The 26,199-nt window shown below is 45.2% G+C and overlaps 1 protein-coding gene across 2 annotated transcripts in view; it reads left to right on the forward strand.

Annotated features, from left to right (window-relative positions):
- CTNNA2 (catenin alpha 2) overlaps positions 1-26,199 on the forward strand; it is a 695,903-nt gene that overhangs the window by 125,595 nt on the left and 544,109 nt on the right. For both annotated transcript variants that reach the window (XM_063135156.1, XM_063135157.1), the window contains exon 6: positions 24,037-24,240. In XM_063135156.1, the coding sequence (XP_062991226.1) occupies positions 24,037-24,240 (204 nt within the window). The remainder of the gene's footprint in view (positions 1-24,036; positions 24,241-26,199) is intronic.

Below are 26,199 nucleotides of genomic sequence, written 5' to 3' on the forward strand. Positions count from 1 at the left end.
AATTACTTTTTCTAGAGCAATGCACTTTCCCCTTAACTATTCTTTAATAGCTGAATCTTCAGTTTCGTTATAAGGACACTTGGGCCATAGCTAGACCTAAGGTTTATCCCTGGATCATCCAGAGGTCAAACCTGTTCATCTAGGTGACACACAGGGGATCCAGTGCTCAGGCAGGGGCGAACCCTGGATGATCCCAGGAGAAACCTTAGGTCTAGCTGTGGCCTAAGATGTAGAATGGGATAAGATGCATTTTGAACTTCAACTATTTAAGGACCAGCAACAACTGTATATGGGTTGCATCCAAATTTAAAATAAACCTATTTTGGTCATGACTAACTTCCTATTTATTTGAAAGGGTCTACTCTTACTGGGACTAAGTCTGGATACAAACCTAATCTACCTTGTGGGGGGGAAGACAACAATGATTTTAATTAGGTAGAACAGGTTAAACCAATCACTAAATATAGTCAATTAAATTTCACACAGCGATGATGGCTGAATGCTTCAATTTTTAAAATGAATTCACGATTGGTACGCTTCAATGCATAAACAACTACTTACAAAACAAAATTAAAAAAACAAAGCAATGAATGTAGCTGTGAAGAGAAAGAAGGGCATTGGCTTCTAGTCTGAATTCATATAAGCCTTAGAAGGAACCTTAAAGTGAATGTATGGATTCCAAACTCTAGTGTGTTGGAATCATATATGGAAAGGTTCTGCTTGACGAATTCTGTAATATATTTCTTACTAGGTATTCTATTGATAATGTGGAAGCTCCTTTTATCTTGACTTGGAGCTAGCTCAGTAATTGTGAGCTAGTGGTAGCAAATGCCCTACTTTAACTACTTCCTTTTATCTGTCCTGATCATTTATTTATGTTGTTTATTTATTTGATTTTTAGACTGCCTTTCCTCCAAGCAAAATAGTGCTCAAAGTGGATAACGCTGATGCTAAAAAAAAAACCCAAAGAAGATGAAAAAATCTTAGTTAAATTAATAATACTAAAAAAGAACCAAAATAGATTCAAACACAATAAAAGAAACAAGTAAAAAAAATTAAAAAAAGGATGCGAACCGGTAGAAGCTGCTTCAGCAAGAGCTTGCAAGCAGAAGGCCTGCTTGAATAAAAATGTATTTGCCTGTTGGAGGAAGGACACCAAAGAAGGAGTCAACTATGAGCTCCATGACAGCGAGTTGCAGAACATGGGTGAAGCCACCAAGAAGGTTGTGTCTCATGTCCCCACCAAATGCATCTCCAATGGTGACAGGACTGAGAGAAGGGCTTCCCTGGAATATCTTAAGGCTCATATTGCTTTGTTGTAACCTGTTTGTAGGATTCCCTTCCCACCTCCCCCGCTGGCCCTCTTCTGAACCATGAGACTCAACAGTGTAAAACACTAAGGCCTTAGCTAGACAAGGCGAAATCCCTGGGCGATCCCCCGGATCGTCCCTGTATGCCCACGTGACGCACAGGGGATATCGGGATCAGGGAGGGATGATCCCTCCCTTGCCCCAGGATCTTGCCCTCACCTTTGAGCTTGTTTTTTCCATGGTCTCAGGATGATCCCAAGACTGCTTAACGTGTGGACGGGCATTGCGGGTTGTCCCAGTTCCTCGCAGTCCCTTGCAAGGAGCCGGACCCACGCACGGGGCACAGAGCTCCTCAGGAGCTCTGCGCCCATCGGGGGTGGGGTGGGGGAGGGGAAAAATTAAGTTTAATTTTTAAAAAAAACTCTACCTTTCGGTGCACAATCATTTGTGTGCTCTTCTTCTTTAAGAATTTTTTAAAAATGGCGGCCGCTACGTCCTCACCCTCCGAGGTCGTCACACTCTGTGTGTAAATGGAGGGGGAGATTTCGCGATAAAAATATCACCCCTCTGTCCCGCTAGACTGCTATAGTTTCTCTGTAGTGTGTGGCTTGCTTTGGTAACATTGAGCTTGTGCGCTCAACATTAATAAAGTTCGTATTATGCACACACTCTCTGACAGTGGCCTGTTGGGTTATCTGTGAGCAACTGTTGGGTGTACGAGACTGTTTTTCAGCCAAGGGTTTGGGATAAAATGGCAACTCTGATTGACACAGAGATGTCACATGGATGTGAACAGCTGACTACTGGTCAGCAGGCTATCAGATGCCGAATAGCATCTGGAATAATGGAGAGATGGAATCACTGTGCTCTATTGTGTGTGTACTGAAAGATTCAAATCGAGGCAGAAAAGCATGGCTGGTAAACACAGGGAAATATCCAGTTAAAAGTTTTGCTTATGCGATTCCAGAATTATTCAGTAGCAGAGGAACTAACATAATAAACACAAATGTTTTCCAACAAGGCTGTGTGGATAGTGCTGACGGCAAAGAAATGAATATAAAAACAGAGTGCAGGCGTGCTCTTGAAGGCAAAGCTGTGGTGATGTCACACAGCTGTTGTCACACAGAGGAGGGCCAGGATCTCTTCTCGATCCTCCCAGAGTGCAGGACATGGAATAATGGACTCAAGTTAAAGGAAGCCAGGTTCCAGCTGGACATCAGGAAAAACTTCCTGACTGTTAGAGCAGTGCGACAAGGGAATCAGTTACCTAGGGAGGTTGTGGGCTCTCCCACACTAGAGGCCTTCAAGAGGCAGCTGGACAAGCATCTGTCGGGGATGCTTTAGGGTGGATTCCTGCATTGAGCAGGGGGTTGGACTTGATGGCCTGGTAGGCCCCTTCCAACTCTGCTATTCTATGATTCTATGATTCTATGATGCAGGGAAAAAGAGCTATTTCTGTTATGTCCTTTTACAAATTTGAGCAAACCTGTGAAACCGAGACTGTCTGAAATAGATGGAAGAATATACTGGTTCCAACAGCCCAGCTCTTATTAAAATTCTCATTGGTGTGAATGAGACAGCATCTTGGTGCCAGCTGTCCATTCATTCCCAGTGCAATTGCGGACAGCTGAACAATCCAGGTGTCATGTCTAACCCTACTGCCCCTGTTTTGGGAGAAGATGTTTCAGGTAATTAATCAGAATCAGATTCGGACCTAGAGGAGGATGCGCCAGGCACCAGCTAGCCTGCACCAGTGGGGGAGGAAGCTCTCACGGCCGATTCCCCAGCTGGGAGGCAGCCCTCTCCAGAGCTTATCTCCTCAAGGCCAAATCCTACAAACTCAGTGGGAAGTGAGCCTTCTTGTGGAGGAGAGCGTCCTGACAAACTAGCTGATGCTAGAAGCTCAAACGCACGGCACGGAAGGAAGGTGTGAGAAAGTTGGTCCAACTAGGATTGCGCAGGAACCTGCCTCCAAACCAGGCTCTCTGAAGTTATGGGCATTTGGGAAGGGGCTTCCTGTTCTCCTTGGTCGGACAATTGTCTTTCTTAGTTTGCATAGTTTTACCTAGGGGGAAGTTTCCAAGAGATTAGACTCTCTTTAGGTAGAAGAGATGTTTGCTGCTTAATAAAAGCTTTGTGGATTACCTAGCAAGCCTCGTCATTTGCCTCCTATCGAAAGCATGAGCTTTCCGAGAAACACTACACCAGGGATGCTTGGTCTCTGTGTGGTTTAGTGTGACATTTGAACCAGGACCTTTTGTGGCTTGTTGGAAGAGAGACAAGCCAGAGTTGGAACCTCTGCTGTATCCCCAACAACCCAGGGTTTGCCTAGTGTATAGGGCACCCAGGGAGAAAGATTTTTCTCCTGTTTTCTTTCTTGTCCTAAGATGTCAGATTTTGAGAAAATATGTATGCTTTTGGCTGATCAGAACAAATGTATTACACACTGTTTCTTTTTCCCTCCAATCACTGCTTTTAAAATTAGATGCAATTATGCATAATCACATTTATTAGTGATGGGGATTATCTGCTTTGATCCTTGTGGATTTGCTTTAGCTGCCCTGCCCTCTTTTCTGTCCTGATTTGCGATGACCTCTGGTTAAGCAATGAAAGATTGACTGGTTTTATGCATTCAAGCCACCCACCCACACATACTGGACCACTGTAATCCCAATGCTGGTTGTAAGACAGTTAGGGCCTTGCTAGACCAGGCGTTAGCCCGGTGCAAGGACCGTGCATGTCCCTGTGCATCCAAATGACGCACAGGGGATCCCGGCCTCAGGCAGGGGTTACACCACCCTGGCACCGCGCTAATGGGAACCGTTGGTAGCGCGGTTCTTCTTGTGGTTCCGGCCTCAGGTTGGGCTGAGGCCGGGACCGCGGGTGTGTAGCCAGGTCCACCGCTTTTCCTGGCTACTGGATTTACTCTCAAGTAGCTGGGAAAAGCGGCGGACGGGCTGCAGTGCTCCACAGGAGCGCTGCGGCCATCAGGGCTACGGTGGGGGGATGGGGGGGATCGGACTTTGCGGGTGGGGGGGCGGACGGGGATGGAGAATGGGGCCTGGGGGCAGGTGGGGGATCAGACTTCACAGGTGGGAGGGCGGATGGGGACAGAGAACGGTGCCTGGGGAGGTGGGCGGGGGATCGGACTTCATGTGGGGTAGGGGGCGGTGGACAGGGATGGAGAATTTTTTTAAAAAAAACTACTTACCTTTTGTGGCTCCTACTGCTTAAAAAAAAATGGCGGCCGCGACAGCTCTCCTCCAGAGCTCGCCGCGGCTCCTGTCTGAATAAGGGCAAGGTCTTGTGTTATTCCTAATTCGAGATCTCCCCTCCTCCTATGGATTATTACACAGGTCGAGCAAGGCCCTTAGTCACCACTCTTGGAAAATAAAATACAATTAAAAAGAGGGGAAGACGCCTTAATAATGTAGGCCTGTTTGTGACCTGAACACTCCTTGGTATGGTTCCCTTTTACTCCTGATGGAAAACTTTGTTTTCCCTTTACAGCCTGACAGTCCTGCAAGTGCTTCTCTTGTAAAAGGCAGCATACGTTGAAGACAGGGGCTGAGAAACAAATGTGTGAAGGGAATTAGCAGTAGCAGGGGGTGCAAGCTGAAGAAGCTTCATGCTCTTTATCCAGTCAAATTCCCCCCTCCCCAGTGTTTTGCCAGGAGGGAAAAGTGCCTGGGGGATATTTTTAATGGCAACCTTCAGATGGGAAAGAGTTAGGTAGTCCATGCTCCTCTGTTCCTCTACTGAAACTCTCAACCTCAGAGGCTGATTTCATTTAAGATACAAGAAGGAAAGGAAGGAAGGGAAGGAGGGAAGGAAGGAAGGAAGGAAGGAAGGAAGGAAGGAAATATACTGTGATTTATTTATTTTTAAACTCCTGTTTCATAGATTTCTGTACCACTGAGAATTTGTGAATGCCTAGGTCCTATTGCACATATTTGTTGTGCCATAGTGGCATCTAGTGGTCAGTGCATGGAACATTTTATATTCAAAGCCCAAGTGAAAATGTTCAACTCATGAATGTTGGCATTCTCTCTTACTTCTCTCGCATTTATTCTCCTTCACGTTTGGAGATGACTGTTTTTTATGTGTTGTTCATCTTCTTTGTGATATGTCCTAAGGAGTTCTTCCCCTGTCTGGAAAAAAAGGAGTCTGAAACTACGTATCTGAAACTTTCTTCAGATACGTGAGTAGTAAAAGACAGAGGAAAGAAATGGTGGTTCAACTGCTTAATGAGGATGGCAAATTGATAACAGGTGACAAAGAAAAGGCTGAAGTGCTCAATTCCTACTTTGCCTCGGTCTTCTCCCAAAAGCGGGTCTATGACCCCCCTGGAAAAAGTGAAGCAGAAGTTGAGGGGGCAGGATTGCAGTTTGAGATTGATAAACAAATGGTCAAAGAACACCTAATTTCCTTGAATGAGTTCAAATCTCCAGGGCCCGATGAACTGCATCCAAGAGTAATGAAGGAGCTAGCGGAAGAACTCTCAGAACCTTTGTCTATTATCTTTGCAAAATCATGGAAGACGGGTGAGGTGCCGGATGACTGGAGGAGGGCTAACGTTGTCCCTATCTTCAAAAAGGGCAAAAAGGAGGAACCTGGGAACTACAGACCAGTCAGTCTGACATCCATCCCTGGGAAAATTCTGGAGCAGATTATAAAGAAGTCAATCTGTAAACACCTTGAAATCAATGCAGTGATTACTAGAAGCCAACATGGATTTGTCAGGAACAAATCCTGTCAGACTAATTTGATCTCATTTTTTGATAGGATAACCTCCCTTGTGGACTGTGGGAATGCTGTGGACGTCATATATCTTGACTTCAGCAAAGCTTTTGACAAAGTACCACATGACATTCTGATTAACAAACTAGCTAAAAGTGGGCTAGATGGAACAACTATTAGGTGGATCCACAGTTGGCTACAGAATCGGACTCAAAGAGTACTTATCAATGGAACCTTCTCAAACTGGGGAGAGGCAACGAGTGGGGTGCCGCAGGGCTCAGTCCTGGGCCCAGTGCTCTTCAACATTTTTATTAATGATTTGGACGAGGTGCAGGGAACGCTGATCAAATTTGCAGATGACACCAAATTGGGTGGGATAGCTAATACCCTGGAAGACAGAAACAAACTTCAAAGTGATCTTGATAGGCTGGAGTGCTGGGCTGAAAACAACAGAATGAAATTTAATAGGGATAAATGCCAAGTTCTACATTTAGGGAATAGAAACCAAATGCACAGTTACAAGATGGGGGATACTTGGCTCAGCAATACTACAAACGAGAAAGATCTTGGAATTGTTGTAGATCACAAGCTGAATATGAGCCAACAGTGCGATATGGCTGCAAGAAAGGCAAATGCTATTTTGGGCTGCATTAATAGAAGTATAGCTTCCAAATCACGTGAGGTACTGGTTCCTCTCTATTCGGCCCTGGTTAGGCCTCATCTAGAGTATTGCGTCCAGTTCTGGGCTCCACAATTCAAGAAGGACGCAGACAAGCTGGAGCGTGTTCAGAAGAGGGCAACCAGGATGATCAGAGGTCTAGAAACAAAGCCCTATGAAGAGAGACTGAAAGAAATGGGCATGTTTAGCCTGGAGAAGAGAAGATTGAGGGGAGACATGATAGCAGTCTTCAAATACTTAAAAGGTTGTCACACAGAGGAGGGCCAGGATCTCTTCTCGATCCTCCCAGAGTGCAGGACACGGAATAACGGGCTCAAGTTAAAGGAAGCCAGATTCCGGCTGGACATCAGGAAAAACTTCCTGACTGTTAGAGCAGTGCGACAATGGAATCAGCTACCTAGGGAGGTTGTGGGCTCTCCCACACTAGAGGCATTCAAGAGGCAGCTGGACAACCATCTGTCAGGGATGCTTTAGGGTGGATTCCTGCATTGAGCAGGGGGTTGGACTCGATGGCCTTGTAGGCCCCTTCCAACTCTGCTATTCTATGATTCTATGATTCTACTCACCCAACAGCTTTAATCAATATTCTGGCTACCTCTTTCATTCGTAAGTTGAAGCTATAAGAGCTGGATGCCAACAGGATATGGCGGAACCCTGAAATAGAGCGGGATCTGGGGTTCTAGTCTTGCCTACTGAACTGTTTTAGAACAAGCCATTCTGTAGAGGCAACATGGTGTCTGTGGGCCCCAGAACAACCTTGGACAACTTTCTTGGTACCAGCCAAAGTACCCTATCCCTCCCATTTTTTAAAATTAATTTCCTTACTAGCAGCTTGGATATAGGCATGCACAAGGGTTGTGCCAGGTGTGCTCAGGCACACCCTAAGTCCCAAGCAATAAGCACTGAATTGATGGGGGCATTGAGTAGGGATCCAGACGCAGTGGAAACAGTCCTCCGTCTGCCCTCCAGCTGCCCTCTGTCAGCTCCGGCGCCATCACCCCTGACAGCACACCATGCTCAACCATTTCATGCAACTTAGAGGAGAAAGGAGGAGATGACCCCAGGAATCCTGTGGCAGAGACAAACATCTTAGGCCTGGTAGCCTTCCAAGGAGTCGATCACCTTTCACACACACACACCCAAGTGCCTGGTTGCACTCACTTTGTGAGAGCAGCCCCAGGACATCAAAGCTGAGATAATTCTAAAAACTCTCCAACCAACAGGTGGAGAAAGCCAGAAGTGATAGAAATAGGAATGTGCGAAACAGGAAATCCATCAACGAGACACCCTCAACTACCTTCTGGCAGCTTCCTAAGCTGCACAAATTATTTGTGACAGCTGAATTAAAACTACCAGTTGTCATTACTGGATCTCAGTGTTGCGAATCCAGTCACTGCAGCCCCTCCCTTTAGCTTAACAAATTTGTCATCTTCAGAAGCGTGATGGCGGACAACAGGCGACATGTAGAAGAATATAACTAGCAAATTTAGCTAACTCAATGCAGATATCCTAGATGCCACGTGGAGTATACCAGAAATAAAACCAAACACACAAAATGACAGACTTCCCTACCCTAGGGTGACCATATTTGGGAAACCAAAAAAGAGGACACCTAGCGTGTGTGTGGGGAAGCAGCTTTCTGAGTCCTGCAGAAAATACGTTATTCCCCCGCCACCTTAAAGAACCCGATTGGAGTGGAGGAGGGGAAAGGATTTCATTGTGCACCACCACCATCCACTCCAATTGGGGCCTTTTCTATAATGTCCACGAATGACCCACTTTCCCCTTTAAGACCTCAACTGGAGCTCAGGGTGGGGGAATGATGTGCCTCAAGAAAGCCTGTCATTCCCTCCTGCCATGCTAATGGCAGCCTTAAAGGGGAAGGTGTGTCATTCCAAGACATTATTGAAATTTATAGAAAATCCCCCCTGACACCATGGAAAGAACAAAAACCAGGACAAATCCGGGGAAATCCTGACAGTTGGTCACCCTACCCTACCCACTTCAGAAACTGCAATTGGCTCTTCCAGGAACAACAACAGTAGAATGTGAACAACCTGTTGCCAAATGTGTCAGCTTCAGTCTCAAACATCCATATTTTATCAGCCTTCTGCCTGTGTTAAAATCAGACCTCTTCAAGAGACGGGTCAGAAAGTTATATTTAACTAAACTTGATCTAGAATGATAGAAACATAGAAAAGTAGAGTTGGAAGGGGCCTATAAGGCCAAACCTGATACAATGTTTATAACATTGCAGCCTAATCTATTGCACTGTGAAAGTGGTATGGAAGTGGTATATAAAAGGCAGGACCCACACCAAGCAGGATATAACACTGTGAAAGTGGTATGAAAGCAGTAGATGGTATGTGTCAATGGACCCCAACAGTTGTCAGTGCACTTCAATACCGCTATAAAGCAGCAGTGTGGCTCCTGCCTTTTATATACCACTTTCATACCACTTCCATAGTGCATTATCCTGCTTGGTTTAGATTAGGCCTGTATCATATTGCTTATACACCCACCAACATCCCTGCTTGCAATATTTCAATTCTCTCGGTTACAAACTATCCTATGGTTTCTGCTCTCATTACCTCCATCCCTCATCCCTGGCTGAATTGCTTGACAAGGGAGAGAATGAGAAGTCAATTAGGCTGGTGGCTGGGACCACAGAGGTGCACCGTACAAAATTCTCCTCTTTCCTACCCTTTCCAGAAACGTCGTCCTTGACTGCTCTCAGCTCCATTCTGACAAGTGACTTCTATGAGAATCATTTTTTAAATAAACAGAGAACTAGAACGATCAAGATTTACTGTAGATGAGACAAGAAAGTTCTGATTGAACACGATGAATGCCATGCACTTTCTATGCCTTTCTGTGGGCATGGCTAGACGAGGGAGATAGAGGGGAATGATCTCGCAATTTTACGATCGCCAGATCGTCCTCCTTGTCTACACGCTGCACTCGACGTCCCAGGAAGAAGAAGATGTCGCGGCCACCATTTTTTAAAAAGGTGCAGGGCTGGAGCTCCCCAGTGCTCCAGCGCAAAGGTTAGTTTTTTTTATATAAAAAAACCAAAACACACACACACACACACACCACATCCCCAATTGGCACGGTGCACTTGTGTTCAGAGGAGGGCAACCAGGATGATCAGGGGTCTGGAAAGAAAGCCCTATGAAGAGAGACTGAAAGAACTGGGCATGTTTAGCCTGGAGAAGAGAAGATTGAGGGGAGACATGAGAGCACTCTTCAAATACTTAAAAGGTTGTCACACAGAGGAGGGCCAGGATCTCTTCTCGATCCTCCCAGAGTGCAGGACACGGAATAACAGGCTCAAGTTAAAGGAAGCCAGATTCCGGCTGGACATCAGGAAAAACTTCCTGACTGTTAGAGCAGTATGACAATAGAACCAGTTATCTAGGGAGGTGGTGGGCTCTCCTACCCTAGAGGCTTTCAAGAGGCAGCTGGACAACCATCTGTCAGGGATGCTTTAGGGTGGGTTCCTGAATTGAGCAGGGGGTTGGACTCGATGACCTTGTAGGCCCCTTCCAACTCTGCTATTCTATGATTCTATGCTCCATGCCCGGGTCCCGGCTTCCCGCATTTACTCACAAGGAGTTGGGACAAAACTGCGATGTAGTTGGGACAAAACTGCCACACGTCACACAGTGTCAGGATCATCCCAAGACTGGGAAAAAATGGGATGGAAGGGTAGGGCTATATCCCAGGGAAAGGGAGGAATCATCCCTGCCTGCTCCCGTGATCCCCTGTGTATCATGTGGATGCACAGGGACGATCCAGGGGGTCGCCCCGGGATATCACCCCATCTAGCTATGGCCCAAAGCTCATTAAAATGAACTGTGTGATTTATATAATGTACAATGACAACAGCAGTTACTCCAACCCCCTGCTCAATGCAGGAATCCACCCTAAAGCATCCCTGACAGATGGCTGTCCAGCTGCCTCTTGAAGGCCTCTAGGGTAGGAGAGCCCACCACCTCCCTAGATAACTGGTTCTATTGTCATACTGCTCTAACAGTCAGGAAGTTTTTCCTGATGTCCAGCCGGAATCTGGCTTCCTGTAACTTGAACCCATTATTCCGTGTCCTGCACTCTGGGATGATTGAGAAGAGACCCTGGCCCTCCTCTGTGTGACAACCTTTCAAGTATTTGAAGAGTACTATCATGACTCCCCTCAATCTTCTATTCACTTCAGTAAAACACTGATCCATGAATCACATGCATGAAAATATCATAGAATGATAGAATCATAGAGTTGGAAGGGGCCTCTAAGGCCATCGAGTCCAACCCCCTGCTCAATGCAGGAATCCACCTTAAAGCATCCCTGACAGATGGTTATCCAGCTGCCTCTTGAAGGCCTCTAGTGTGAGAGAGGCCACAACCTCCCTTGGTAACTGGTTCCATTGTCGTACTGCTCTAACAGTGATGAAGTTTTTCCTGATCTCCAGTCAGAATCTGGCTTCCTGTCATTTGAGCCCATTATTCCGTGTCCTGCACTCTGAGACTTTACATACCTTTTTTTTGTTCTAATTAATTCCGACATTTCTCCTTTCTTTTGATTATTATTCCTTGTTATAGATCAGGGATGGCAACTCCTGGGGGTCTGGTGGACAACTCTTCCCCCACCTCCCTGAATTCACTGGGGCTGCCCCCCTGCCAAAGGCCTGGCAACAAAAATAGGCCTATTTTTTTCTCTTTAAATTCTCCACATTTTGCTGCTCTGCCAGTGACATGGAATTTGACATGACATTTGGGGAGTGGCAATAGAAGCTGCAAAATAAATAAATAAATAAATAAATAAATAAGTCTGGGGGAGTCCACGGGTCATGTATTGCCCACCAGTATTAAAGACAAAGGGGGTGTGGGGTGGGGAACCTAGTTTATTTATAGGTTTTATTTATTTAAAACATTTGTATCCCGCCCTATATCACTGGGATCTCAGGGTGGCGTACAGATAAAATTATGCAATAGAAACAAGGCCCTGATGGACACAAGGGGGAGGAAGGAAGGGCTTTCCCCTGCTGCTCTAATGGTAGCCACCATTAGAGTGGAAGGGGAAAGCCGTTCTCCTCCTCCCCCTGTGTCCATCAGGGCCTGGAAGGGCCTCTTAATTCAAGTGATAAGAGGCCCTTTCAAGTGCCACTGGTTGCAGGGGGGCAGGAAAGTGCTCTCTCTGGGCCTCCGGAAAGTGTGCAAGTATTAAGAGGCCTTTTCAGGCCTGGATGGGCATGGGGGAGGGAGGGAAAGTGCACCTCTGAGGCCTCTCGCAATTGTGCAGTTCTCACGGTGCTAAGCGTGTGCCGTGGAAATTGTGCACTTTCCAGAGGACTTGGACACTCACAACACCAGTGCTCACCAGGCTGGCTCGGCCAGAAGAGAGCTGGCCAGGCAGCGCACGGCGAGTGTGTGAGGAGCTCCCCATTCACTAGCTCAGGGTGCACATAGGTGTCAAAATCTGGGAAAGCAATTCATCAGTATGGCAACACAGATGGAGAAGCCAAGGACAGTAACAGGAGGTGAATAAGGAAACAAAATGAACATCCCTGGAGGCAAACCATAGGGACTAGATAACAGGCAGTGGGAGCAGAGGCTTGGAAGACGTTGTGAAATGATACAGACTCCACACAACGGCTGCCAAACTATTCTTTGGCATAGCTTGGGCTCCGCACAGACAACGTAACATTTGGAAGCTGCTTGCTATATGGATCAACTTGAGAGTCTTCATGGCACTACAGTGGACGTTGCCTATACAATGGGACCAGTCAATGTGGTAGGTGCTGTGGTCTGTAACACCTGAATGGTCGTAATTAGGCAATTACGTGTAAGAAAGCCCAAATAGTTGTTGTTTTCTTCCCCAATGAAAAGCTGATATTCAGGGCTGCATTTTGAGGAGTATGTTGGGCAATGAGTGGTGGTGCTCAAACCTTTCCCTGTTGGCTGTTTGTCACTACCACCTTCTCAAGCTACACCACTCAGATGAATGCTTATGCCTCTGGAATCTCACGTGGGTGGGAAGCTTGAGGCAGCTGGTCCTTGCCAAGGACACTGGAGAAAACTTCCAATGAGTTACTTTGCATCCCAGTGTGATAAAAAAAGGAGTACAAAAAGGCTTGATCGCTTTTGACAGGCCAACTTCTAAGATGGCTCTTTGGGATTGCTTGAACCCTGGCTCAATCCTGCTTCCTGTGACTTGCAAGTAGTTGTTTTCCACAGGAGGGGGGGTGAACAATCCTAAAATATTTTTTGTTGGAAAGAATGTCGGATCGGGACTAGGAAGGCCCAGATTCATATCTCCATACTCATTTTGAGTACTCCATACTCATTTTGAGTACTCCATACTCAGTTTTGGGCACCAAGAAGGATGCAGACAAGCTGGAGCGTGTTCAGAGGAGGGCAACCAGGATGATCAGTGGTCTGGAAACAAAGCCCTAGGAAGAGAGACTGAAAGAACTGGGCATGTTTAGCCTGGAGAAGAGAAGGCTGAGGGGAGACAGGATAGCACTCTTCAAAGACTTGAAAGGTTGTCACACAGAGGAGGGCCAGGATCTCTTCTCGATTATCTCAGAGTGCAGAAGACGGAATAATGGGCTCAAGTTAAAGGAAGCCAGATTCCAGCTGGACATCAGGAAAAACTTCCTGACTGTTAGAGCAGTACGACAATGGAACCAATTACCTAGGGAGGTAGTGGATTCTCCCGCACTGGAGGCCTGCAAGAGGCAACTGGACAACCATCTGTCAGGTATGCTTTAAGGCGGATTCCTGCATTGAGCAGGGGGTTGGACTCGATGGCCTTATAGGCCCCTTCCAACTCTACTATATGATTCTATGATCAAGTTCACTGGGTGATTTGGGGTCAGTCAGTATCTCTCCATACACCTTATCTCAAGAATTATGCAATGTATTGCCACGATAGAGATAGGTTTTTCTCCCTCTTTCCTAATATTAGAACCTGAGTTCATGCAATGGAAGAGCATAGTGGGTGATCCAGGACAGATAAAAGCAAGTGTTTCTTCATACAATGCCTAATCGAACTGTGGAATTCACTATCCCAAGATGCCATGGTGGCCACCAACCTGCACAGCATTAAAAGGGGCTTAAGCAGATTCATGGGGTATAAGGGTATCCATGGCTATGCAGCATAATGGGCTACATTTTACCCTGATAAGAACAGATACTACACTTAATCTTATCTATCTATCTATCTATCTATCTATCTATCTCTGAGAAGTGATACTGCGACTACATATTACCCCCTCCATCTGAGGCAGGAGGTTGCAAAATTTTGCTCATGTCCTGCTTATGAGCTTCCCATTGGGTCATCTGGATAGTTACTTTGGGAACAGATTGTTGGACTACGTAGGCCTTTGGTCTGATTGAGCAGGGCTCTGCTTAATGTTTTTTTGTAACATGGGTGATGACATGAAGCTGATTGGTGGGAGATTCAGGACAGATAAAAGGAAAGACTTCTTCACACACCACATAGTCAAAGTATGGAATTCATTACCACGAGATGTAGGGATGGCCACCAATTGGTATGACTTTAAAAGATGTTTGAATCAATTCCTGGAGGAGAAGGCTATCAATGGCTATTAGTCCTGATGGCTATGTGCTATCTCCAGTAACAGAGGAAGTAAGCCTATGTACACCAGCTGCTGGGGAACATGGGCAGGAGGATGTTGTTGCACCCATGTTCTACTTGTGGGATTCCCCTGGGCAGCTGGTTGGCCACTGTGTGAACAGAGTGCTGGACTAGATGGACCCTTGGTCTGATCCAGAACAGCTCTTCTTAAGTTCTTAAATTACCACACAGGACTGTGACAAGGATAACATGGAGGGTGTGGAGAGGAACCATGTGGGTCATCTTGAGCTCCTTGGAGGGTTGATCGGCTATAAATGTAATAGATCAATTAATTAGTTACCCTGCACCATCAAGTGCAGATTTGGAATTCATGCCAGAAATATTGAATTAATTTTTTTTTGCTCAAAATCCAGTTGAAACAGATTCTGTAATAATCCCTTTTTAAATATATATATATGTATATAATTGCTACATGAATTAAGGCTCTGAGCCTCAAATGATCTCAGTTAGTAGGTCTTGAGGGGAAGGAACTGCTGGTATTTCAGATGCAACTATGATAATGGAAATCAAATCTACATTGGCCATTTTGCCACCGACACATTTTCTATTACATTGTCTTTGGCAGCTGTGAACCTCAGAACAATTAATCATAATCTGAATTACATTGTCAGGCTTTGATTTATGACTTCAATAGTTTTGATTAATTGAAAATGTAAATGAACTGGAACCCTTTACATTAGTCATTCACTAACTGACTGTCAGTAGCTGGGGAAAGTTTAAGGTTAGCATTTTGGTAAGAGTTTATTTTATATATATTTATATATATATTAGACCGTATGTCCTTCTTAACAATGGAATGGAACCAATGTCATTTTTTGAAACATGAAGGATACAATTTTCAGACAGTAGCATGACTGATCTAGAATTCAAAAGATTTCTTTCTAGCTCACATTATAAAAAGAGATAATGCGGAAAGTCCTTGTCTGGACCGATGCAAAACTGTAGATGGGTGGCAGAGAGGGAGGAGGGAGGGACAGGGAAAATAAAGCTGTAAGAGTGTGCAGAGAACTAGGACTCATCTACACGAAGCAGGATATTCCACTATGAAAGCAGTATGAAAGCAGTATATAAGAGGCAGGAGCCACACGACTGCTTTATAGCGGTATTGAAGTTCACTGACAACTGTTGGGGCCCGTTGACACATTCCATATACCGCTTTCGTAGTGTTATATCCTGCCTGGTGTAGATGTGTCATGGCCCCCATCAGTTGACAGTGCTCTTCAGTACCGCTATGAAGCAGTAGTGTAGATCTTGTAGTGCACTTCAATGGCACTATAAAGCAGTAGTGTGGCTCCTGCCTTTTGTATACTATTTTCATATCACTTTCCTAGTGGAATACCTTGCTTGGTGTAGATGAGCCCATAGAGTGCCATTGATCAGTGTTGTCGAGCACATGCTTTGCATGGATGAGCCACCCTCCCCCTGGTTCATTCCCTGGCGTCTCCAGGTAGGACTGGAAAAACTCCTGCCTGAACTTCTACAGAGCTTCTGGAGTCAGGGCTGACAATGCTGGGCTAGATGGACCAAGGCTCTGACTCAGAATAAGGCTTCTTCCTGTGTTTTAGAATGATTCACAGGGTTGACTAGATAGGGTGCCTCCCAGGTTCAAAAGTGGCTTGTTATTCAACACTACCCAGGAACTGTTTGCTCTGTGCATGATCCTCTCCTGCTCACACTGTCTCAGTGTCCTTTATTTCTAACTGTGACACTGCTAGGTTTGAAGAGGTTCTGGGCCCACCAGGCCTCTCTGGACGTTGCCATCCCAGGCCATGCTACCTCCACCCCTCTGTAGCTGCTACCAGAATTCTTGAATGGGGAGCAGAATGGCTGATAGAATCGTCGAGTTAGAAGGGGCCTACAAGGCCATCGAGTCCAACCTCCTGCTCAATGCAGGAATCTGCCTTAAAGCATCCCTGACAGATGGTTGTCCAGCTGCCTCTTGAAGGCCTCAAGGGTGGGACAGCCCACCACCTCCCACACTAGATTTTATTGTAAATAAAATGAAACAAATTTTGTTCATCAGCCAGCCTGCCCCGTGGCTGAGCTTCCCCATCTCCTCCGCCGCTCTGGATGCTCCACTCTTCTTCCTCCACAAACTTACCAAATGACATAAGGAAGGGGTTCCTTCTTTTGTGTGGAGAGAGAGAGAGAGAGATGTTTGGTGGCTGGTGCACATATTGCTTACCCAAATGTGTTTGGGTGCACTTGGAGCTGGCTTGGCAGGCACACCAAGGAGCAGTTACACTTTTTGTAATGAGGAACGAAGAGGAACACCCTTCCTGACCCTGCCTGCTAAACTGAGGAAGGGAAGAGATGGTGGGGGTGGGGGTGTTCTGCTTTTCTCCTTTCTGGTTACAAGGTGAGATTGGGAAGGGAAGGCACTTTTTCTCCCTCTTTTTAAAATCCATCATAGAGTGCTAGATGTGCTGCCCCATGAAAGCTTGGATGAAAAGTGCATCTACCATTACTCATCATTTAAAAACAGAAAGAAAGAAAGAAAAGTGCATAGTTAAACTATGGAATTTGCTATCACAACTTGTAGTGATGGCCATCAATTTAGACAAATTCCTGGAGGAGAAGGCTATCAATAGCTACTAGTCCTGATGGATATGTGCTACTTCCAGTAGCAGAGGCAATAAGCCTGTGTGCACCAGTTGCTGGGGAACATGGGTGGGAGGGTGCTGTTGCACCCATGTCTTAGAATCATAGAATCATAGAATCATAGAATAGCAGACTTGGAAGGGGCCTACAAGGCCATCGAGTCCAACCCCCTGCTCAGTGCAGGAATCCACCCTAAAGCATCCCTGTCAGATGCTTGTCCAGCTGCCTCTTGAAGGCCTCTAGTGTGGGAGAGCCCACAACCTCCCTAGGTAACTGATTCCATTGTCACACTGCTCTAACAGTCAGGAAGTTTTTCCTGATGTCCAGCTGGAATCTGGCTTCCTTTAACTTGAGCCCGTTATTCCGTGTCCTGCACTCTGGGAGGATCGAGAAGAGATCCTGGCCCTCCTCTGTGTGACAACCTTTTAAGTATTTGAAGAGTGCTATCATGTCTCCCCTCAATCTTCTCTTCTCTTGGCTAAACATGCCCAGTTCTTTCAGTCTCTCTTCATAGGGCTTTGTTTCCAGACCCCTGATCATCCTGGTTGCCCTCCTCTAAGCACGCTCCAGCTTGTCTGCGTCCTTCTTGAATTGTGGAGCCCAGAACTTGACGCAATACTCTAGATGAGCCTAACCAGGGCCGAATAGAGAGGAACCAGTACCTCATGTGATTTGGAAGCTATACTTCTATTAATGCAGCCCAAAATAGCATTGGCCTTTCTTGCAGCCATATCGAACTGTTGGCTCATATTCAGCTTGCGATCTACAACAATTCCAAGATCCTTCTCATTTGTAGTGTTGCTGAGCCAAGTATCCCCCATCTTGTAACTGTGCCTTTGGTTTCTATTTCCCAAAATGTAGAACTTGGCATTTATCCCTATTGAATTTCATCCTGTTGTTTTCAGCCCAGCACTCCAGCCTATCAAGATCACTTTGAAGTTTGTTTCTGTCTTCCAGGGTATTAGCTATCCCCCCCAATTTTGTGTCATCTGCAAATTTGATCAGCGTTCCCTGCACCTCCTCGTCCAAATCATTAATAAAAATGTTGAAGAGCACTGGGCCCAGGACTGAGCCCTGCGGTACCCCACTCGTTGCCTCTCCCCAGTTTGAGAAGGTTCCATTGATAAGTACTCTTTGAGTCCGATTCTGTAGCCAACTTACTTGTGGTTGCCCACTGTGTGAACAAAATACTGGACTAGATGGTCCCTTGGTCTGATCCACCTTGGGTCTTCTTATGTTCGTAACCCCTTCCCAATGCTGCCTACTAAGCTTGGGGTGGGGAATTGGAATGGTTGAAGAAATGCTAGGACACTTCTCCTCACCTCACCCCTGCATAGTGAGTGTTGTCAAAAGCAGGTTTCTTTTTCTTTTTCTTTATAAAGCAGTTCTGCTGTGACAATTGTACTGCTCAGCGAAGTGCCTGTCTTCCTAGTGCCATCTTTGTTTCCTGGAGATACTCTGAGAAGTGAAGGTGGCACTAGGCAGAGCAGTAGCTGGCTCAGCAGGTGCTTTGTGAGAAATATGCTCAGCACTGCAGAACTTGCCTTTTAATGGCAAGGTTTGAATATATAAGACCAATTATGGCCCACCTGCATTTGGCTGCCTATACATTTCTGAGCCCAATTCAAGGTGCTGGTTTTGACGGATAAAGCCTTACACGACTTGGGACCACAATACCTGATGGAACGCCTCTCCTGACAGGAACCTACCCGTACGCGACGCTCAACATCTAAGGTCCTCCTCCGAGTGCCTGCTGTGAGGGAAGCTCGGAGGATGGCAATAAGGGAGAAGGCCTTTTCAGTGGTGGCCCCTCAATTATGCAATGATCTCCCCCAAAAGGCTTGCCTAGCGCCAACATTGTTATATTTTCGGCGCCAGGTTAAGACCTTTCTCTTCCCCCAGGCATTTAACAGCATTTAACAACATGAGCTGAGTTTGTTTGTTTTTAACAGCCTCCAGAATAGCTGTTTTTTTTTATAAGGATACTGTTGTTTTTATGCTTTTTATGTTTTTAAACTTTGTATATTTGTTTTTAATGTTTACTGTTTTTAACTTTTGTAAACCGCCCAGAGAGCTTTAGCTATGGGGTGGTATATAAATGCAATAAATAAATAGTGAAATTAAGGGATGCTGCCACTTGTCTCGGACAACTATTGGACACTCCCACCTGAGTTGGCCCTGCAGCCCACAGACATCTACCTTGAGGCCCAGGATTAATGACACCACTGGTTTCTAGAGGAAGTAGTGATGTTTGCTGGGCTGTAGTCACAATATGAGCCTCAGGAACTCATAAGGTTGACCTCAGAGAAGAAACAATCATGACAAGGACCCTGAATTATTCTTTGGCTCGGATTAAAATCTGAAGCGTTCTGGTTTACATCCCCCATGGGTTATCCCATGGGCTGTGTGGCACCTCTGTGCACCCCCTAATCGTGTAATTGACCCTGATCTTTAAATGCAAAAGGCAGCCAGCTCCCCACAACATATGGGGGTTCCAGTAGGTCTCTTGTAGGCTGTACAGCCCAAGATGGGGACACTTGCAAGTCTCCTTGATGCCAAGAGAAGACAAAGTCATGTGAAGCTGTTGCAGGTGGCGGAAGGTCATACCTTCAAATTAGCTTTGAAATGAGCTGAAACATTTTCCTATTTGGGGGTGGGGGTGGCATCCTTTCAATCCAATCTGATACACGTCACCGCTTGATCAGACATCCCGATTTATATTCTTGGTATGTTAAGATAAAAGTGATAGGGGTGTAAACAGACCCCCCGCTCCGCCCCGCGGGCCGATCTGAAAATTTCAGGTCGGCCCGCTCCGCCCATACTCTGCTCCTCTTCGCCGCAGAGCTCCGGCTCCGAATCGGAGCTCCGCAGTGGAGGGGAGTGGCGCCAGGTAAGGCTGGGAGAGGAGGGCGGGAGGTTTACCGGGCCCTGCTGCCATCGCCGCCCGTGCAGCGATGGCGGCAGAGCCCAGTAAGGGACCAAGGGGGAGGGGGGCCTTACCTGCCTCCGTCCATTAAAAGGCTGCAAGCGGCCGAGACTTCCTGGTTGAACCGCGGGCTCAATTGAAGACGCCGACGGACCGCGGTCGGAGGCAGTTAAGGGAGAGGAGGGCGGGGGGGGGGTTACCGGGTCCTGCCGCCATCGCTGCCCATGAGGCGACGGTGGCAGAGCCCGGTAAGGGACCAAGGGAGAGGGGGGCCTTACCTGCCTCCGTCCGCGGTCCGTCGGCGTCTTCAATTGAGCCCGCGGTTCAACCAGGAAGTCTGGGCGTCTCAATTGAAGACGCCGACGGACCGCGGATGGAGTCAGGTAAGGGAGAGGAGGGCGGGGGGGTTACCAGGCCCTGCCGCTGTCGCCGCATGGGCGACAGCGACAGCAGCAGGGCCCGGTAAACCCCACTTACCTTTCCGGCGGAGCTCCGGATCGTGGCGAAGGATCCGCCTTCACCTCGATCCTCTTTGCCACGCTCCGCCGGCCCCCCAATCCTTTTCACCTCCGCCTTAAGGGCAGGCGAAGCCCCCCGCTCCGCTTCTAATTCGCCGGTCCGATTAGAAGCGGAGCACATCCCTAAAAAGTGATAATGCAAAGCAAGTCATTAAAGAAGTCATTAAAGAAGTTGGGAGCAGTTTATTTCCTCTGAGGAAGTTCCTCTGCAGGAGAGCGCCATCTAAATGATTGCTTTTAGAAATGAGATGAAGCTCTTGTCTTGCATGAGGATTTTTCCATTGTTCCATCTCGTCAGCTTCCTTTTGGGGTTGGGTGAGGGATCAGTACCACAGAGTGTCTACTTTACCGTTTCAAAATGAACTCTATGGGCTCGTCTACACCAAGCAGATATTCCACTACCTTCCTATCTCTCCTCTCTCATCTCACACTATTGCCCCGCTCGTGCTCTTCACTCCTCTGATGTCATTTTTCTCGCCTGCCCAAGGGCCTCTACTTCTCTTGCTCGGCTCCATCCATTCTCTTCTGCTGCCCTTTATGCCTGGAACGCTCTTCCAGAACATTTGAGAACTACAAGTTCAACCGCAGCTTTTAAAGCTCAGCTAAAAACTTTTCTTTTTCCTAAAGCTTTTAAAACTTGATGTTGTGCAGACTTCTACTGTTACTTTCTACTGTTAGTTTTACCCTACCCTGTGCTTGCTTACCCTACCCTGTACCTGTTTGCATTCTCTTCCCCTCCTTATTGTTTTACTATGACTTTATTAGATTGTAAGCCTATGCGGCAGGGTCTTGCTATTTACTGTTTTACTCTGTACAGCACCATGTACATTGATGGTGCTATATAAATAAATAAATAAATAAATAATAATAATAATAATAATAATAATAATAATGGTATGAAAGTGGTATATAAGAGGCAGGAGCCACACAATTGCTTTATAGTGGTATAGAAGTGTACTGCAGGATCTACACTACTGCTTTATAGTGGTATTGAAGTGTACTGACAACTGTTGGGGCCCATGACACACACCATATACTGCTTTCATACCACTTTCATAGTGTTATACCCTGCTTGGTGTAGATGTGTCATGGGCTCCAACAGTTGCCAGTGCAATTCGTTACCACTATAAAACAGTAGTGTAGGTCCTGCAGTACACTTCAATATCACTATTAAGCAGTAGTGTGGCTCCTGCCTTTTATGTACCGCTTTCATAGTGGAATACCCTGTCTGGTTTGAACTAAGATGAGCCCTTAGTTCAAACCAGACAAATGACACTTCCAGGAAAAGTAGGGTGAGGAGCAGTGCAGGCGAGCAGTACTTCCACTTCCCGTGATGGTTTATAATGCCTGATCCCGAGGATGCCCATTCGTCTTTACCAGGGAGGTGGGAGACAGCACTCGTGTCATCACTGGAAGGAAAGGTGTGCCCGCTCATTTTGGAAACTCTAATCCAGCTTTCTGCAGTCCACCAGATGTTTTGAACTTCAACTCCCATCGGCCCCAGCCAGCATGGCCAATGGACAGGAATGCTGGGAGTTGTTGTCCAACTGGAGGCCCCCTATTGGGGGAGGCAGTTCTGGTGTAAGAAAGCTTAGCCTGTTTATTTGTAACACAGTATTTAAGTGTTTATATCAGCACAGCAACTCTGGCCAACTAGTTTAGTTTCTTGGCTTTCTTGGCGCTTCTGTTTCATTTGTGATGTGTCTTCTAAATGTCTAGGTTGTAGCTGCAAGGACAGGGCAACGCACTGCTTTGGCATACAATGTTTTCTTATGCTGGTTATTCTGGTCATGACCCCTTTTATTGAGCAGCAGGTGGTGTGGCTATAGTGCAGCAAAACAGGAGTACAAAATGTCATTCTTTTTTTGTGTGTGCAGGTACCACCTTGAACTTTAAAGAGACTAACATGAGTAAGGAAATAATCCAGGTGATTTAAACCCGTTTATTATTGAGACAAAGGGTTCTGCCAAGGAAGAAATGTATCATTTGGCATCCTGATTTGCAGTGTGTATTGCAAATCAAATTGCAGGTGGCTGCAAAAAACATTAATGTGACAATAAAATACCTTTAATGTAGTAGAGCTGGAAAATAAAGGCAATTGTTCCCACCAAAACGGATATTGTTTTGAAATGCTGTACAGTGTCTTACTTCCCAGTGGTTCTTTGGCTATGAATGGGACATTTTGTGGCTTTACACACCAAAAACTGAAGAGCAAGTGTGATTAGGAGCTCATGGCTCAGGGTCTAATCTATTTCTAAGAGCTGTTCAGTTCAATAATCTGGTTTTGAGAACTTTTCTTTCCTGCTGCAAATATTTCAGGATAATCTAATCCTGTCTAATTGTTGGTCTGCTTCCTCGGGAGCTGACCTCTCTGCTTTGCTATAGGATTGGCTTCGAGGCAACATTTGAGGGGTTTTCCTCTTAGTCAAAATCAAGAGGTTTAAGTTATTGGGCCTTGCATCTCCCTACCTTTGTTGATCTGTATGGGAGGAGCAAAAGTCATGCCAGATATACAATGAGAAAGAAGCATAGGGAGATTATGTTGGGCGAGGCCTGTGAAGATCACTTTATAAATTAGGAAAAAGCTGGCATTGTATGGGGGGGGGCGGGATTGGGGAGCTGGTTTAGGGATTTGAGCAGGGTTGTTGCCGGTGGAGGTTAGTGGCTCCAATTTCAGTGGGGTGGTGACATCATTCTGGGTTTTCGTGAGAACCAGCCAAAAATCTAAAGGAGCTATCCAAGGTCCTGGAGCCATTTTGGAGATAGGGATTAGCACATCAGATAACTCCTTTAGTTATCTGGCTGGTGCTGTCTGGAACCCGGAATGATCTCACAGCCACACCAAAATTGGAGCCACCAGCCTGCCCTGCGCATCGCCCGATCTAAGGTGTGAATAGTTTTCACACTGGATACAAGAACTGAGGTGTGGCAATAGAAGACCAGAGAGAAGGAGGCTGCAATAGTCAAGGTGGAAGATGACCAGAACATGAACCATAGTTTGGAAGCACCATTGCGTGTGTGTGTGTGTGTGTGTCTGCAAGTAATATGATTGGCAGGTAGCACATTAAATATAGGGAGCATTGCTCAGAAGGCAGAGCACTTGACGAACAAAGACTAGGCTTTATATCTAGTCTGTAGGGAGGTGGTGATTAGAATGTGATGTGATCCGACTTTGTCCTTGTCATACACGTCACGTAGTTTGTTCCATTTTCAGAAAGGGCAAAATTAACAAATAAATAAATAAATCTTATCAGCATTTTGTTTTACTTGAAGGACACATTTATATGATTTAAGCAAGTGTAATACTTCCCATCTCTTGACATCTGTTGAGTCAAGTATATAATAAGTCAAAGAATATAGTCTGAGAACAATTATGTATATTACTTCACAACAAGATATTTAAGGCTTGGCATTTTCAAGTTTCGCAAGTATTCGGCTCATTTGTAAAACTGATCATTTAGCCAGTAGAGAAAGTAGTTACAAACATACCGACCTTTTTGAAGTTGGTTATTACCTATGACATTCTCTCCCAAGCTGACGTTGTGCTCATAAGCTACATTAAAAATGGTCTTAATGGTCTTTGTTTTAACTTTATTTTTCAGAACAAGATCATCCTAGACCCCATGACCTTCAGTGAAGCCCGATTTCGACCATCTCTTGAAGAGAGGTTGGAGAGTATTATCAGTGGTGCTGCCCTCATGGCAGACTCTTCTTGCACCCGTGACGACCGTCGGGAAAGAATCGTAGCTGAGTGCAATGCCGTACGACAAGCCCTCCAGGACTTGCTTAGTGAATACATGAATAATGTAAGTGAAATTCTGCTTTTGATTTCTTCGCTCTCTGTGGCTTGTTAAATCATTCTACAGACATGGTTAAAGGGGTATGTACTTTGCAAAATCCTGACAGTTCTGATTCCACCCCCACCTACCATTAATGGCTGCTTCGCAAAAGTCAGGAATGTAAATAATCTGTTGTGGGAGTTTGGCCCCTAAGCAATTCCTGGATTGTTAGCCGTGAACCAGGTATAAACGTCTGAGCTCCTTAGAAGAAGAGAGGGGGATAAATATAGCAAATATATTTACCATAGTGATACCTTTGCTTCATAATTTACCACCAACACCACCAATATATTGTAGTGAACTGTACTAGAAGCTCTGTTTTCTTAAGTAGTTAAATGTGTATTTCCAAAAGCTGAGTTGCTGTTGTGAAACAGGTTAAATTATGCTAGAGATGTATATAGTGGGAAGATATGGAAGTCAGGTTAAGGCCTTAAATTATTGCCTTCTGTTCTTATTTTTCTTTTCTTTTTAGTTTGGAGCTGAATTCCATCCCTTATTAACTGTTATGACAAGTCTGGGAAATCTTGGGGTTGTGTGTAGGAGAAAACAGCAAAACCGTAAAGGAAGGATAGCTGATTGCTAATAGTCTAATTGGAGCTGTTAAGAAACTGTGGTTTGTATGGGTTCCTCAAAGCTCCTGAATAATCTCAATCATTCTGGCAGTGCACACAATGTCGTATTTGAAATATCTTAAGTACAACAGTTAGGATTCCTAGGCACAAAACCCACATATTTTTGCTGGTACAGGATAGAATACTTTATGTTGCATGTTATAGTGTTGCAGATAACCTTCTTTGTAAGTGGTGTATTGTAGGAGGATACTTATAGATTTCCACCATTAATGGCTGCTTGGCATCAATGTTTGTTTTTCACTTCAATTTTCATTCTTGAAATGGCATGCCACTAGTCATTTAGCATTTGGTGTATCATAGAGTATTTTTTCCCCACTCGCTGTCAAGAGTTTTGTTTGTCTGAATAATATGACATTTCCTACTTGAAGTTAATCATGTCTAATCCTATATTTTTTATTATTATTATTACATTTTATTTAAAATTATCCAAGGGTAGAACCCTCTCAATAGAATATCTTTCCTGATATTAGCATAGGCTTCTTTGGGTATTCCAATTTTCTTGACAATTTCAAGCACAGCTATTAGGCATTTTCATGTCCTGAACAGGATGCTGCAGGGAGACAATTTACACTTTTCAGTTTGGGATTATGTTTACCCAAATGAATTCTCTATGCATTACTAATGGGTCTTCTTTTATCCTCCTTCACCCTGCCTTATTCAAGTTTTCATATTCTTAAACTGTAAAGATGCTTGAAAATAATGTGTTATTTATCACATTCCCCCTTGTGAAAATCAATAATGTGCAACATAAAAAAGAAAAGAAACAGAGGTGTCTTGACTTCCCTTTGCTTTATTTTATGTGTGAAGGCAATTGTATTTTTAATGCATCAGATAGCTTTTACCATTCAGGCAAACTGATCTGACTTCAAGGAAATATCTTTTTCCCAGGTACAGAATCTGTTTTATCAGGTGACAGTTGAGAAGTTTGAGTGCAAATGACAATAAACAGTAGGTGTAGGTTTATCTTGAGTTGAAAGCTATAAAGTGAGTGGTTAAAGAACAGGTGATGATGATGATGTGAAATATATCGTTTTGGCATTGCTGTCTATATGATCATGTCTTATGGAATTATTGCCTTGCGTTGAAAGCTCTAAAAGGTCTTTTCCAAAGATGGTTTGCGGGTTGATGGATTGCTGTGTTCTGTTACTTGCAGTTTCTGTTTTTTATGTTCAACCTTTTCAAGAAGACTAGAAGGCATTTTCCCTTCCTTATAAAATGTTGGTTCTTTTATTTGCTGCTACGACTTTAGGAGAAATCTTTACCATTGAAACTTTTGGCATACAAATGCATGTGC

The sequence above is a fragment of the Elgaria multicarinata genome, chromosome 10 (assembly GCF_023053635.1).
Source record: "Elgaria multicarinata webbii isolate HBS135686 ecotype San Diego chromosome 10, rElgMul1.1.pri, whole genome shotgun sequence".
Classification (NCBI taxonomy): Eukaryota; Metazoa; Chordata; class Lepidosauria; order Squamata; family Anguidae; genus Elgaria; species Elgaria multicarinata.